This window comes from Mobula birostris, chromosome 13, assembly GCF_030028105.1.
Source record: "Mobula birostris isolate sMobBir1 chromosome 13, sMobBir1.hap1, whole genome shotgun sequence".
NCBI lineage: Eukaryota > Metazoa > Chordata > Chondrichthyes > Myliobatiformes > Myliobatidae > Mobula > Mobula birostris.
Genome location: NC_092382.1, coordinates 29,318,486 through 29,332,619, shown reverse-complemented (window position 1 = coordinate 29,332,619; position 14,134 = coordinate 29,318,486). Strand labels below are relative to the sequence as shown.

Here is a 14,134-nt window from a genome sequence, read left to right as displayed (position 1 = left end):
GCAGAAGAACCTCCTCCCATGCTCAGTGACCAGTGTGCAGAACTGGGTGTGGTGAGCATCAGCAATAATTGTAGAGTTCAGCACCGACAGTCACTCTCGAAATTGCATTCAGCAACGGTGATGGACAAATATCCAGCATGCAGCTCGTTGAAACTTTCTCCCCAGTGCAGAAATCATGCTTGACTAATCTTCTGAAATTTTTTGAGGATGTAAGTATGAAAATGGATGAGGGAGTGCCAGTGGATATAGTGCACCTGGACTTTCAGAAAAGTCCCAGATAGGAGATTAGTGGACAAAATTAGGGCACCTGGTATTGGGGGCAGAGTACTGACATGGATTGAAAATTGGCTGGCTGACAAAAAAACAAAGAGCAGCGATTAACAGGTCCCTTTCGGAAAGGCAGGCGGTGACCAGTGAGGTACCACAGGGTTCAGAGCTGGGACCGCAGCTGTTTACAATATATATTAATGATTCAGATGAAAGGATTAAAAGTAACATTAGCAAATTTGCCGATGACAGAAAGCTGGGTGGCAGTGCGAAATGTGAGGAGGGTGTTATGAGAATGCAGGGTGACTTTGACAGGCTGGGTGAGTGGGTGGATGCATGGCAGATGCAGTTTAATGTGGATAAATGTGAGGTTATCCATGCTGGTGGTAAGAACAGGAAGGCAGATTATTATCTAAATGGAATCAATTTAAGAAAAGGGGAAGTACAACGAGATCCAGGTGTTCTCGTACATCAGTCACTGAAAGCAAGCATGCAGGTACAGCAGGCAGTGAAGAAAGCTAATGGCATGCTGGCCTTCATAACAAGGGGAATTGAGTATAGGAGCAAAGAGGTCCCTCTGCAGTTGTACAGGGCCCTGGTGAGACCACACCTGGAGTACTGTGTGCAGTTTTGGTCTCCAAATTTGAGGAAGGACATTCTTGCTATTGAGGGAGTGCAGCGTAGGTTCACAAATTTAATTCCCAAGATGGTGGGACTGTCATGTGTCGAAAGATTGGAGCGACTGAGCTTGCATACACTGGAATTTAGAAGGCTGAGAGGGGATCTTATTGAAACATATAAGATTATTAAGGAATTGGAATTAAGGAATTTTTTCACCCAGATAGTGGTGGATATATCGAATGCTCTGCCCCATAAGGCTGTGGAGGCCAAGTCTCTGGATGTTTTCAAGAAAGAGATGGATAGGGCTCTTAAAGATAGTGGAATCAAAGGTTATGGGGATAAAGCAGGAACGAGGTACTGATTGTGGATGATCAGCCATGATCACAGTGAATGGCAGTGCTGGCTCGAAGGGCCAAGTGGCCTACTCCTGCACCTATTGTCTATTGTGAACCCGGTAGTGTGTCAGAACTGCAACATGCTGTGAGGTTTCACTGTTAATGTAATGGCCTCTCTGTAATGTTTCACTGCTGAGGTAATGGTTTCTCTGTAGCAGCAATGTTTATGTTATGACTAGAGACAACAGGGTTTTGGAGTGCGGGGCTATCCAATGAGAGAAATGTTGTTCTTTCTTGTGAGTCTGGAAGAGAGATTTTTGTGGTCTTTTGCTGGGGAGAGATAAAAGACATGAATGGAGAGAGTGGGCCATTTTCCTTTATTTTTTCGTTACTAACCCTATAGTCAAAGTAAGAACTACAAAGCCCAATCGTTTAATCACATATTGTGTACCGTTTGTTATTTCAGGGTACTGATTTGTAACATCAACCCAAGCACAGCATCCACCCAAACGAGATTTCTTAAGTTTGGCCGGGCTGGGGGGCTATCACCCCCTATATTAAGCTGCTAGCCGAAGCGAGAGTTACATAAGGTTAGATGCCTGAGCGAATTGCTTCACAAGTTCATAGCAGGTGAACGGCCTCTCCCCAGTGTGAACTCAATGATGGACATTTGGTGGCGATGGCTGAGAGAATCTCTTCCCAAAGTCTGAGCAGCAGATCGGCCTCTACCCAGTATGAACTCGCTGGTGTTTCTGTAGGTTGGATGACCGAGTGAATCTCTTCCCACACACTGAGCAGGTGAACGACCTCTCCCCAGTGTGAACACGCTGGTGTCTCTGTAGATGAGACAACTGAGTGAATCCCTTCCCACAGTCTGAGCAGGTGAATGGCCTTTCTCCAGTGTGAACTCGCTGGTGACTCAGTAGTTGAGAGGACGAAGTGAATCCCTTTCCACAGTCTGAGCAGGTGAACGGCCGCTCTCCAGTGTGAACTCGCTGATGTACCTTCAGTTGAGATGAGCAAGTGAATCCCTTCCCACAGTCTGAGCAGGTGAACGGCCTCTCTCCAGTGTGAATTCGCTGATGTACCTTCAGTTCAGATGACTGAATGAATCCCTTCCCACAGTCTGAGCAGATGAACGGCCTCTCTCCAGTGTGAACTCTCTGATGTACCTTAAGTTGAGATGACGAGGTGAATCCCTTCCCACAGACTGAGCAGGTGAAAGGCCTCTCTCCAGTGTGAACTCGCTGATGTATCTTAAGTTGAGAGGACGAAGTGAATCCCTTCCCACAGTCTGAGCAGGTGAAAGGCCTCTCTCCAGTGTGAACTCGCTGATGTACCTTCAGTTCAGATGACTGAATGAATCCCTTCCCACAGTCTGAGCAGATGAACGGCCTCTCTCCAGTGTGAACTCGCTGATGTATCTTCAGTAGGGATGAGCAAGTGAATCCCTTCCCACAGACTGAGCAGGTGAATGGCCACTCCCCAGCATGAATTCGCCAGTGTCTCTCTAGGACAGATGACCGAGTGAATGCCTTCCCACAGTCTGAGCAGGTGAACGGCCTCTCTCCAGTGTGAACTGACTGATGTGTCAGTAGGTGGGATGACCGAGTGAATCCCTTCCCACACACTGAGCAAGTGAACGGCCTCTCTCCAGTGTGAACTCGCTGGTGTTTCTTCAGTTCAGATGACTGAGTGAATCCCTTCCCACAGTCTGAGCAGGTGAACAGCCTCTCCCCAGTGTGAACTCGCTGATGTACCTTCAGTTGGGCTGATCAAGTGAATCTTTTCCCACAGTCGGAGCAGGTGAACGGCCTCTCCCCAGTGTGAACAGACCTGTGTGCTTGTAGGTAGGATGATCGAGTGAATCCCTTCCCACACACTGAGCAGGTGAACGGCCTCTCCCCAGTGTGAACTTGCCTGTGTCTCTGTAAAACAGAGTACGAAGTGAATCCCTTCCCACAGTCTGAGCAGGTGAACGGCCTCTCCCCAGTGTGAACTTGCTGATGCACTTTCAGTTGGGATGAGCAAGCGAATCCCTTCCCGCAGTCTGAGCACGTGAATGCCCTCTCGCCGGTGTGAATTGACCGGTGTATCTGCAGGTTAAATGATTCAGTGAATCCCTTCCCACAGTCCGAGCAGGTGAACGGCCGCTCCCCGGTGTGAACTCGCTGATGTACCTTCAGTTTAGAGAAACAAGGGAATCCCTTCCCACAGTCTGAGCACGTGAACGGCTGCTCCCCAGTGTGAACTGACCAGTGTCTCAGTAGCTTATATGATTCAGTGAATCCCTTCCCACAGTCCAAGCAGGTGAACAGCCGGTCTCCAGTGTGAACTCGCTGGTGAGCCATTAGGTTAGATGACCGAGTGAATCCTTCCTTACAAATTCAGCAGATGACTAGCAATCTGCCCAGTGAGAACTAACTGGTGTGTCCACAGGTTGGAAGACTGACTGAATCCCTTCTCACACACAGAACAGTTGAATGACCTTGTCCCGGTGTGAACTTGCTGATGTACCTTCAGTTGAGATGACCGAGTGAGTCCCTCCCCACAGTCTCAGCAGGAAGGATGATCGAGTGAATCCCTTGCTCCACTTCTTCAGTATCTGGACAGAGACAGCAAAACTGTCGTGTTGTGTTCGAGATTCCCGTAGACAAATTCCTTGTCATTTTTAACCTGTAAAAATATTTACAAAATCCATCAATGGGTGTAGGACAATATTTCAGATGAGATCACTTGAGTTGTCAAGGTGTGATCTGGCATCACTCTGTTACAGTGAAGTTCCACACAAGGTGGAGAGAGAAATCATCTTCTAACAGGGCACAGTGCTGGTATCTGGAATGACCATCAAACTCTCTGATGCTCTTCCTGTCTCTATAAGAATGGGGCATTTCTGCCATCTCCAATCTGTGACCTGGCTCAGTTTGACTCTCTCCATTGGTATTATTCCCTGTTCGCACTTAGCTGCATGGGCGACTGGCCCCACAGGAACTGAAATACTCACACAAATAGCCGGCAGTGCATTCCACGCACCTGCCACTCTCTGTGTAAAAAACTTACCCCTGTCATCCCCTCGGTATCTGTTTCCAAGCACCTTAAAACTATGCCCCCTCGTGTTAGCCATTTCAGCCCTGGGAAAAAAAGCCTCTGGTTATCCACATGATCAATGCCCCTCATCATCTTATACACCAAAAAAGGCTCTAAACATAAACAAGAAATTATACATTGCTTTGAGGATTTGTTGGAAGTATACAAAATTATGAGGGTACAGATAGGGTAAATGCAAGCATTTTTTTCCACTGAGGTTGGGTGAGATGACAACCAGATGTCATGGGTAAGTGGGAAAGGTGAAAATTTAACGGGAACATTTGGAAAAGCTCTTTACTGAAATGGTCGTGAGAGTGTGGAATGAGATGTCAGCACAAGTGGTGAATATGAGCTCAGTTTCACCATTTAAAAGAAATTTGTATGGGAGCCTGGATGGGAAGGGTATGGATGGCGATGGTCCCGGTGCAGGAGGTTGAGTGATCGATACATCCCAAAGAAGTGGAAGCATTGGAAAGGCAGGAGGACACAACTGTGGATGAAATGAGAAGCCAAAGCCAACATAAAAGCCAAAGAGAGGGCAAACAAAAGAGCAAAAGCTATTGGGAAGCTTTTAGAAACCAACAGAAGACGACTAAAAAAAAGTTGGATGAGCTCAGGTGTGGAATTTTGATATTGTAGTCATTAATTAGTCTTGGTAGCGCCCAACAGTCTGAGGCATTTGGAGGAACAAAATATCTGGGGTCTCAATATCTCTTCAAATCCAAGGTTCTCTGCACCAGTTACCTTTCAACTTTTATTTTGACAGGTACATACAAACTAGACACCCTCAAAATTTCACTTCTGTAGGCCTCCCACTTACCAAGTACTCCTTTGCCAGAAAACAGCCTGTCCCAAACCACACTTGTCAGATCCTGTCTGATACCATCAAAATTGACCTTTCTCCAATTTAGAATCTCAACCTGTGGTGCACACCTCTCGTTTTCCGTATTTACTTTGATTCTCATGGCATTATGATCACTAATTTCTGTCACCAGCCCTGGAACATTTCCTAACAGCTCATCGCACACTTCTATGTCGGGAATTCTACGAACTGATAAAGGGCACATTTGGCAACCTCTACCCCCTTGACATCTTTTACAGTATGGGAGTCCCAGTCAATATATGGAAAGTTAAAATCACACCTTTGTTTCTTGGCATGGTCTGCAATCTCTCTACAAATTTGTTCCCCTAAATCCCTCAGACTGTTGGGTGCAACCAAGTCCCAATAATGGCTACAATATCATAATTCCCTGTCCTGAGCTCATCTGGATTTCCTATGATGCCTCTTGCATTGTGATATACACAGCTCAGCACATTCATCGCACCATGCTCAACCATTTGATTGCTGACTCTGAGGTCTGAACAACATCTGACTGGTGACAAGAAAACAGACGCTCCCTCATTGTCACAAAAACAAAGGAGCTGATAGTGGACGACGGGAGGAATGGAGACAGGCTAACCCCTATTGACATCAATGGATCTGGGGTTGAGAGGGTGAACAGCTTTAAATTCCTCAGCATAAACATCACCAAGGATCTCACATGGTCTGTACATACCGGCTGTGTTATGAAAAGAGCACAGCAGCACTTCTTTCACCTCAAAACGGTTGAAGAAGTTGGGGATGGGGCCCCAAATCCTAAGAACTTTCTGCAGGGACACAATTGAGAGCATCCTGACTGGCTGCATCACTGCCTGGTATGGGAACTGTACTTCCCTTAATCGCAGGAACCTGCAGAGTGTGGTGCGGACAGCCCAGCGCATCTGTAGATGTGAACTTCCCACTAATCAGGACATTTACAGAGACAGGGATGTAAAACGGGCCCAAACGATATTGGGGACCCAATTCACCACAACCACAAACTGTTCCTGCTGCTACCATCCAGGAAACGGTACCACAGCAAAAGGACCAACAGGCTCCGGGACATCATCTTCCACCAGGCCATCAGACTGATTAATTTATGCTGATACAATTGCATTTCTATGTTATATTGACTGTCCTATGTACAAACTATTTATTATAAATTACTATAAATTACAAATTGCACACTTAGACGGAGACATAACATAACGATCTCTACTCCTCATGTATATGAAGGACGTAAGTAATAAAGTCAATTCAATTCACCCTCTCCACTATCTGTTCTGTTAATGCTGGCTCCCATTCCCCCTACAACTCGCATGAGCAAGTCTTACCACTAGGATATTCGTCCCCTCTTGTTCTGTTCCCCTAACTAACGAATCTCCTATCACCCCCTTGACTTTCCTCTGCCAGGTAATCCCCCGCAAGTTTCTAAAGTGGTCCACCCGTTGTTGTGTTGGATAGCAATAACAGTACTCTGTGATTGCTATTTAAACTCATTCCCCTTCCTGCCTCTCACCCAGTTTCCTGTGTCCTGCACTTTGGGTGTAACTCACCTCTCTTCATGTCATATCTATTACGTCCTCCAACTCCTGGATGATCCAGAATTCTCCCATTTCAAGTTCCAATTCTGTAAAGTGCAGGGTTACAAGCTGCAGCTGGATGCACATCTTGTAGGTGAGGGCATCAGGGACACCGGATGTCTTCCCACCTTCCCACCAATGTCCCCTCTAATTTGTAATGACCAGTGTGCACATAAATCTTGTACTGTCCATTTTTTTTACACAGTGACAACATGTGCACAGTGAATTTTATATAGAGAGACAGTCATTTTAACAGCTAGCAAATCACTGTCGATAAGAACTTTGATGTCCTCTCGGTTTGATCGAGTTCATCTGCACTCTCACACAACCTATGCAGCAGGCCTGTAACGGGTAATGAAGGATTTTCTCACCAGAGCTTTTGCACATCATCCATATGTCACTTGCTTGCTAAATTATGCTTTAAAAAGTCAAGATTTCCAAATATCACTCCACTTCTTCCCACTTGCGAATTCTCCAGCAACTTTTTCATCACCACAATACACACAGGTGACACCAGTTTCTGTATTGTACACAAATATTTCCCCTGAACCCTCCCCCAGGTGACTGACGGTGGTGAACTCAGTGATGGCAATGCCAATGAACATGAAGGGAAGGGCAGTAGTCTGTCTCATTGGAGTCTGGCACATTTGTGATGTGAAAGCTACTTGTTGCCCAGGGCAAAGGTGTTTGATATCATTATGTACCCAGAGAGAATGGGTCAAAACACGTCCCTGTCATTTGGAACCTGATCCTTTGATCGCTCTTTTCGGTATTTCTCGAGACTCTGACAAGCATTTGATCCTGGCTAAACGATGAACATTGTCTTTTCTCTCTCTTTCAGCTGGACGTGCAGTACTCCTTAAGTGGAGAGATGTAGTTCCCCCTACCCATGTTCGATGGCTCAGGGATATTATGTCTTGTTTGGATCTTGAAAAGATATTAATAGCAAAAGGATAGTGAGGGATAAAATTGATCCCTTAGAGAATCAGAGTGGATGGGTATGTGCGGAGCCGAAAGAGATGGGGGAGATTTTGAACAATTTCTTTTCTTCGGTATTCACCAAGGAGAAGGATATTGAATTGTGTAAGGTAAAGGAAACAAGAAGGGTAGTTATGGAAAGTATGATGATTAAAGAAGAGGAGGTACTGGTGCTTTTAAGGAATATAGAACTGGATAAGTTTCTGGGTCCAGACAGGATATTCCCTAGAATCCTTGAGGGAAGTTAGTGTGGAAATGACAGGGGCTCTGACAGAAATATTTCAAATGTCATTGGAAATGAGAATGGTGCTGGAGGATTGGCTTATTGCTCATGTTGTTCCATTGTTTAAAAAGGGTTCTAAGAGTAAACCTAGCAATTATCCGCCTGTGAGTTTGACGTTAGTGGTGGGGAAATTGATGGAAAGTATTCTTAGAGATGGTATATATAATTATCTGGATAGACAGGGTCTGATTAGGAACAGGTAACATGGATTTGTGCGTGGAAGGTCATGTTCGACAAATCTTATTGAACTTTTTGATGAGGTTACTAGGAAAGTTGATGAGGATAAAGCGGTGGATGTTGTCTATATGTACTTCAGTAAGGCCTTTGACAACGTTGCACATGGAAGGTTAGTTAAGAAGATTCAATCGTTAGGCATTAATATCGAAGTAGTAAAATGGATTCAGCAGTGGCTGGATTGGAGACGCCAGAGACGATAACTGCGTGTCAGATAGGAGGATGGTGTCTAGTGATGTGCCTCAGGGATCTGTGCTGGGTCCAATGTTGTTTGTCATATATATTAATGATCTGGATGGTGAGGAGGTAAATTGGATTAGTAAGTATGCAGATGATACTAAGATAGGTGGAGTTGTGGATCATGAAGAAGGTTTTCAAAGCTTGCAGAGAGATTTAGGCCAGTTAGAAGAGTGGGCTGAAAGATGGCAGATGGAATTTAATGCTGATAAATGTAAGGTGTTACATTTTGGTAGGACTAATCAAAATAGGACATACATGGTAAATGGTAGGGCATTGAAGAATGCAGTAGAACAGAGGGATCTGGGAATAATGGTGCATAGTTCCCTGAAGGTGGAATCTCATGTGGATAGGGTGGTGAAGAAAGCTTTTGGTATGCTGGCCTTTATAAATCAGAGCATTGAGTATAGGAGTTGGGATGTAATGTTGAAATTGTATAAGGCATTGCTAAGGCCAAATTTAGAGTATTGTGTACAGTTCTGGTCACCGAATTATGGGAAAGGTGTCAATGAAATTGAGAGAGTAAAGAGAAGATTTACTAAAATGTTGCCTGGGTTTCATCTCCTAAGTTACAGAGAAAGGTTGAACAAGTTAGGTCTTTATTCTTTGGAACGTAGAAGGTTGAGCGGGGACTTGATAGAGGTGTTTAAAATTATGAGGGGAATAGATAGAGTTGATGTGGATAGGCTTTTTCCATTGAGATTGGAGGAGATTCAAACAAGAGGACATGAGTTGAGAGTTAAAGGGCAAAAGTTTAGGGGTAACATGAGGGGGAACTTCTTTACTCAGAGAGTGGTAGCTGTGTGGAACGAGCTTCCAGCAGAAGTGGTTGAGGCAGGTTCGATGTTGTCATTTAAAGTAAAATTGGACAGCTATATGGACAGGAAAAAAATGGAGGGTTAAGGGCTGAGTGCAGGTCAGCGGGACGAGGTGAGAATAAGAGTTCAGCACGGACTAGAAGGGCCGAGATGGCCTGATTCCGTGCTGTAATTGTTATAAGCGTATACGGTTACTATTCACTTTTTAATTCAGATATAAAGTTCCATAAGGTGTGGGGACCTTCTCTTGGATATTTTCATAATTCTCACCTAGATTGACAGGTGTATTTTTTTCTTCCCTTGATAGTCAGATCCTGCATTTCCAGCTTTCTTTGATTCTTTGTTTAGTTAGCAGGCTGCTTTTTTTATTATTCATTTCTCTTTTTCCTACAATATATAGATCTGGGGTGATAAAAGTTTATCTCAAATGTCCTTTTAAATATTTATACTTATAATGTAATGGTTGGCTTGGAGTTGGATCGTGGGAGGGTTGGGTGCTTTCCTTTCTAACTTTTCATTTTTAATATGGGTGACTTGCTCATTTGTTAAGATGTGTATTATTGCTATTTTTGTCTGTATTGCAATGATCCTTCTATTTACACTATTGATTTTTTTCTTCGACACTGTAGTTTGTAGAAAACTTAAAAAAAAATTTAAAAATCATGACCTCACGGGTAGAAAAGTCCAGAACAAGAGGGGGTGGAACAAGCAACAGACACAAAATGCTGGAGGAACTCAGCAGGCCAGGCAGCATCTATGGAAAAGAGTACTAATGCTGAGTTCCTCCAGCAATTTGTGTGTGTTGCTCGGATTTCCAGCATCTGCAGATTTTCTCTGGTTTGTGACTGGAGGCAGAACAAAGGTGATTTTCACAACAGCTGATGTAAAAGATTTTGTTCCCTTTCTCCGAGTTCCCGATCCTTGCATTTAGACAGCTGGAGCTCAGCTCTGTCTGAGAGACCCATCGGTTCCCATTCCCTCATCAGCCGGAAGCTCCCCGGGGCCCGTGTACGGATGGTGGGGCTGAGAGAGAGGGAAGAGAGCAGGCCTGTCCCGGGATTGCGGGTCACGGAGTCCGGAGTCACAGCATTGTCCCGAGATTCTCACTTACCTGCAGCCGTGATCCTGAGGCCTTTGTGTACTGCGCGCATGCGTGATATTCATCAACCTTCACGCCTGCGCATATGATCGATGCTTCAGCGCCGGCGAAATTTATAACGCAATGCTTTATGGGTAATCACGGTGCCATTAACAGTTTTTTCAAACACTGGTTCCATGTCCATATCTCAGTTTTTTAGTGTCTGTATAGAAAACTCAGCAGCTGTTTTAACGCAGAAAACGGCTCCAATAAACAATATACTCAGTATCGAAGTGTATCTAATGCCAAAGTACAACCCTCTTACAAAGGCAGGTATAAAACACAAGAAATTCTGCAGTTGCTGGAAATACGGAGACGCACACACACAAAATGCTGGACGAACTCTGCTGTTAGGGCAGCAACTAAGCAGAGGAGCACATAGTCTAGGAATTCTGAAGGAGCTCGGCCTACACGTTGTCTGTTTATTCCTCTCCACATTTGCTGCCTGATCTGCTGATTTCCTCCAGTGTTTTGCATTTTTTAAAAAATCAGGTTCCAAATGTTTCTGTTCTTTCATCTGCAGGCACATCTTTTTGGCCTGATTCCTCTTCCTACTCCTCCTCGTAAACTCTAGACTCCATATCTCTCTGGAGCCCCAAAGCACTGACTCATGCTGGCAACACTTTGGTTTCCGACTCTGCTCCATCGAAGATTCACTCACTAGTCTGCTGTCAGACTTTAGAGGCGCATTGCAACAGCCCAGCTGTCTGAGGCACAGTCCTTTGAAACGAGTGAAAATGTCCCAAAACGTTCAAAAGATCAGGGAAGAAGGAGTTTAACCACCTTCGGCCGGACCACTGGGGAACGTCAAAACCACAGGGAGCTCATCATCTTATTCAGTCTGGAGAAAAACATGCAGGAAATTCATGCAGGTGGAGAAGGTGATGAGAGCCATTGGTTGTGCGAATAGCCAGAGGCTTTTTCCCAGGACGGAAATTGCTAACACAAGGGGTAAGTTTAAAGTAAGTAGTTGCAAGGGAGATGTCAGTGGTAAGATTTTTTTACACAAAGAGTGGTGGGTGTGTGGAATGCACTGCCGGTGACAGTGGTAGAGGCGGATACAATGGGGTCCTTTAAGAGAACCTCAGATAGGTACATGGAGCATCGGAAAATAGAGAGCTATGAGGTAGGGTAATTCTAGGCGTTTTCTAGAGTAGGTTACATGGTCGGCACAACATTGTGGGCCGAAGGGTCTGTAATGTCCTGTAGGTTTCTATGATTCTATGACATTCAAGGGAAATCTCTTCTCCCACGGACTGGTGACTAGTTGCAATCTGTCATCACAGAGAGAGTGAGAGGGGGACAGCAGGGATGGATTAATAAAATACTGATATGGAACAGAAACATGGGCAGGGATCAGATGGGCCGAGTGGCCTCTCTAGTGTACAATGTGAGTGTGGTAGAGACAGTAAGCACCTAGGACACGGAATTTGATAGAGAACTGATTTATCTTTCACAGATCCACAATATTAAACACCAGTCTAGTTTAAGGCTAACATCAGCAGAACAGACTCCTCCAATGCTCAGTGACCACTGGGCAAGGATCAGGCCGACCGAGCCCCAGGAATTCGCACTGCCCCTTTAGATATACTCCAGGGCACGAAGGAATCCGTGCCCAGACTCGGGACAAGTTTACAGGTAACCAATCTGAAGAGGAACAAAGGTTCATGGATATTTACTTAGATACCTGCAAAGTCTCAGGGAGAATTAATTAGAAGCATCCATGGATAATTGCACCGTGATTGTCAACTATATAAGACACAACTCTAACATATAAAAATCCCCAAAGCGCAACAACACATTTGAGTTACAATTCATAAAACTCAGAGAACTGACAAACAAAACAGCAAAGAAAAAAAAAGAGACCTGAGAATACTCTACCTCCGACACGAGGGTGCGACAAATCCCATCCCACCATGGCCGCATCTGATGGCCCAGTACTGTCCGGAATGTCCTTTGGAATTCTGAATTAAGGACAGGATCCAAAATATTCCTCCCGAACTAGCAAGATGATCCTCAGTAGTGAGGGGCGGGGGGGGGGGGTGGGGGGGGCGGTGGCGGTGTGGTGGCGCGGAGGGAAAGGCATGTGAGTCTTCCGATTCGGGGCCAAATAGGGACAAGGTAAAAGTTTAAATCCCGATAGGCGGGGTGAATTTTTAGAGAAGAAGGAGGATGTGATATATATGTTGCCGGGACAGTTTTCCTTGTGACTTTAAAGAGGCCGATAAAGCGAGGGGCTAGTTTTCGCGATTCAGGTTTGAGTGGACGAACAGAGACCCGCTAATCAATATTGAAAGAGGGGCCAAACCGCCTTTGTCTGTTGGCCTTGGCCTGCTGCCGGGCTGAACTTTCTTTCAGAATCCTTTGCCCTTGAGACACCTTTAAACAAATTATTCTGCGGAGGGCAACCCGACCTCTAATTCCTGATCAGGAGACAGAGCGAGGCAGAAACTCAATTTGACACTCGAAAGGGGTCATACCCAGTGATGAATGCTGAAGGGTGCTGTGGGCGAACTCGGCCAAGATTAAATGGTTACTCCGAGAGGAGAGAGGCAGAGAAGAACCTGCTCCAGGTCTTGGTTCGTCTTCTCAGCCTGTCCATTAGTGTGAGGGTAGAAGCCTGAGGAATGACAGGAGGTAGCCCCAAGCAGCCTGCAATGTGCTTGACGGAGATTGGAGGTGAATCAGGACCTCGGTCCAAAACAACATCTGTGCGAAAACCTTCATATGAAAACTTGTCTGTGAGAAGTCATGCGTCTATCAGGAGAATGGGATTTTATTTCGAAGAATGTATCTACAGGCCTTGAAGAACTTATAGAACACAACTAAAATAGTGGTAAAGGAATGTGATGGGGACAGGCAGATAATGATATCTACAGAATGGTGAGACCGCGGAGTGAAGATATGGGTAGATCTTGTAGAGAAACTCGGCTCATCCCAAAACCCCCTGCATTTACCAGGCCCGGATGGTTTCGTTCAGAAACGTTGACAAATTGTTTTTCCTTTCAGATTGTGCCTGACCCAGTCCTCCAAGAGATGTCAGCTGCTATAGAAATCTTGGCATTTGCCTGGATGTTGCGTCCGGCAGCAGGTCCAGTACTTTAGGAAGTACACGGAAGTCAGCGTGGATACTTGAGAAGCGGAGTTTACCCTGAGTACAAACACAGTTCAGGTCTGATTTTACCAACAACTTAAAACATTTGAGTTGGTGTAAATAAGACGACCTGCTGGTGGAGGCTTTGTGGTCTGAGAGGGAGAGACTGACGGTGACCGGAACATCAGGACATGTCTCACAGAGAACCAGTGGCTGTGATTTGGATGGAGCTCTCTCATACTCTGATGGAGATGGGTTTACCAGGACCCTACAAAGGTAACTGCGTACACAGGTGACGGGCGATTTATGTGTATATATCGAAACGATACAAGAAACAAAGTTAACGAGATGGTCCAAGTGATAGTCAGCACGAAGAAGGTAAGACCATGAGATACAGGCGCAGAGTTACTCCATTTGGCCATCGAGTCTGCTCCACCATTTCATCATGGCTGATCCAATTTTCCTTTCAGCACCAATCTCTTGCCTTCTCCCCGTATCCCTTCCTGCCCCGAACTATGAAAAATCTATCACTTGCTGCCTTGAATATCCCTAAAAACATGGCCTCCGCAGTGGTGACTGGCAAAGATTTCCACAAACGCA

The 14,134-nt window shown here is 45.3% G+C and overlaps 1 protein-coding gene across 1 annotated transcript in view; it reads right to left on the bottom strand.

The window, feature by feature from the left end:
• Positions 1-930: 930 nt before the first annotated feature.
• Positions 931-14,134, bottom strand: part of LOC140207871 (uncharacterized) — a 115,283-nt gene continuing 102,079 nt past the window's right edge. The window contains 2 exon segments of the mRNA XM_072276418.1: positions 931-3,589; positions 10,414-10,527. Of these exon segments, the coding sequence (XP_072132519.1) occupies positions 1,805-3,589; positions 10,414-10,527 (1,899 nt within the window). The 3' untranslated portion in view covers positions 931-1,804.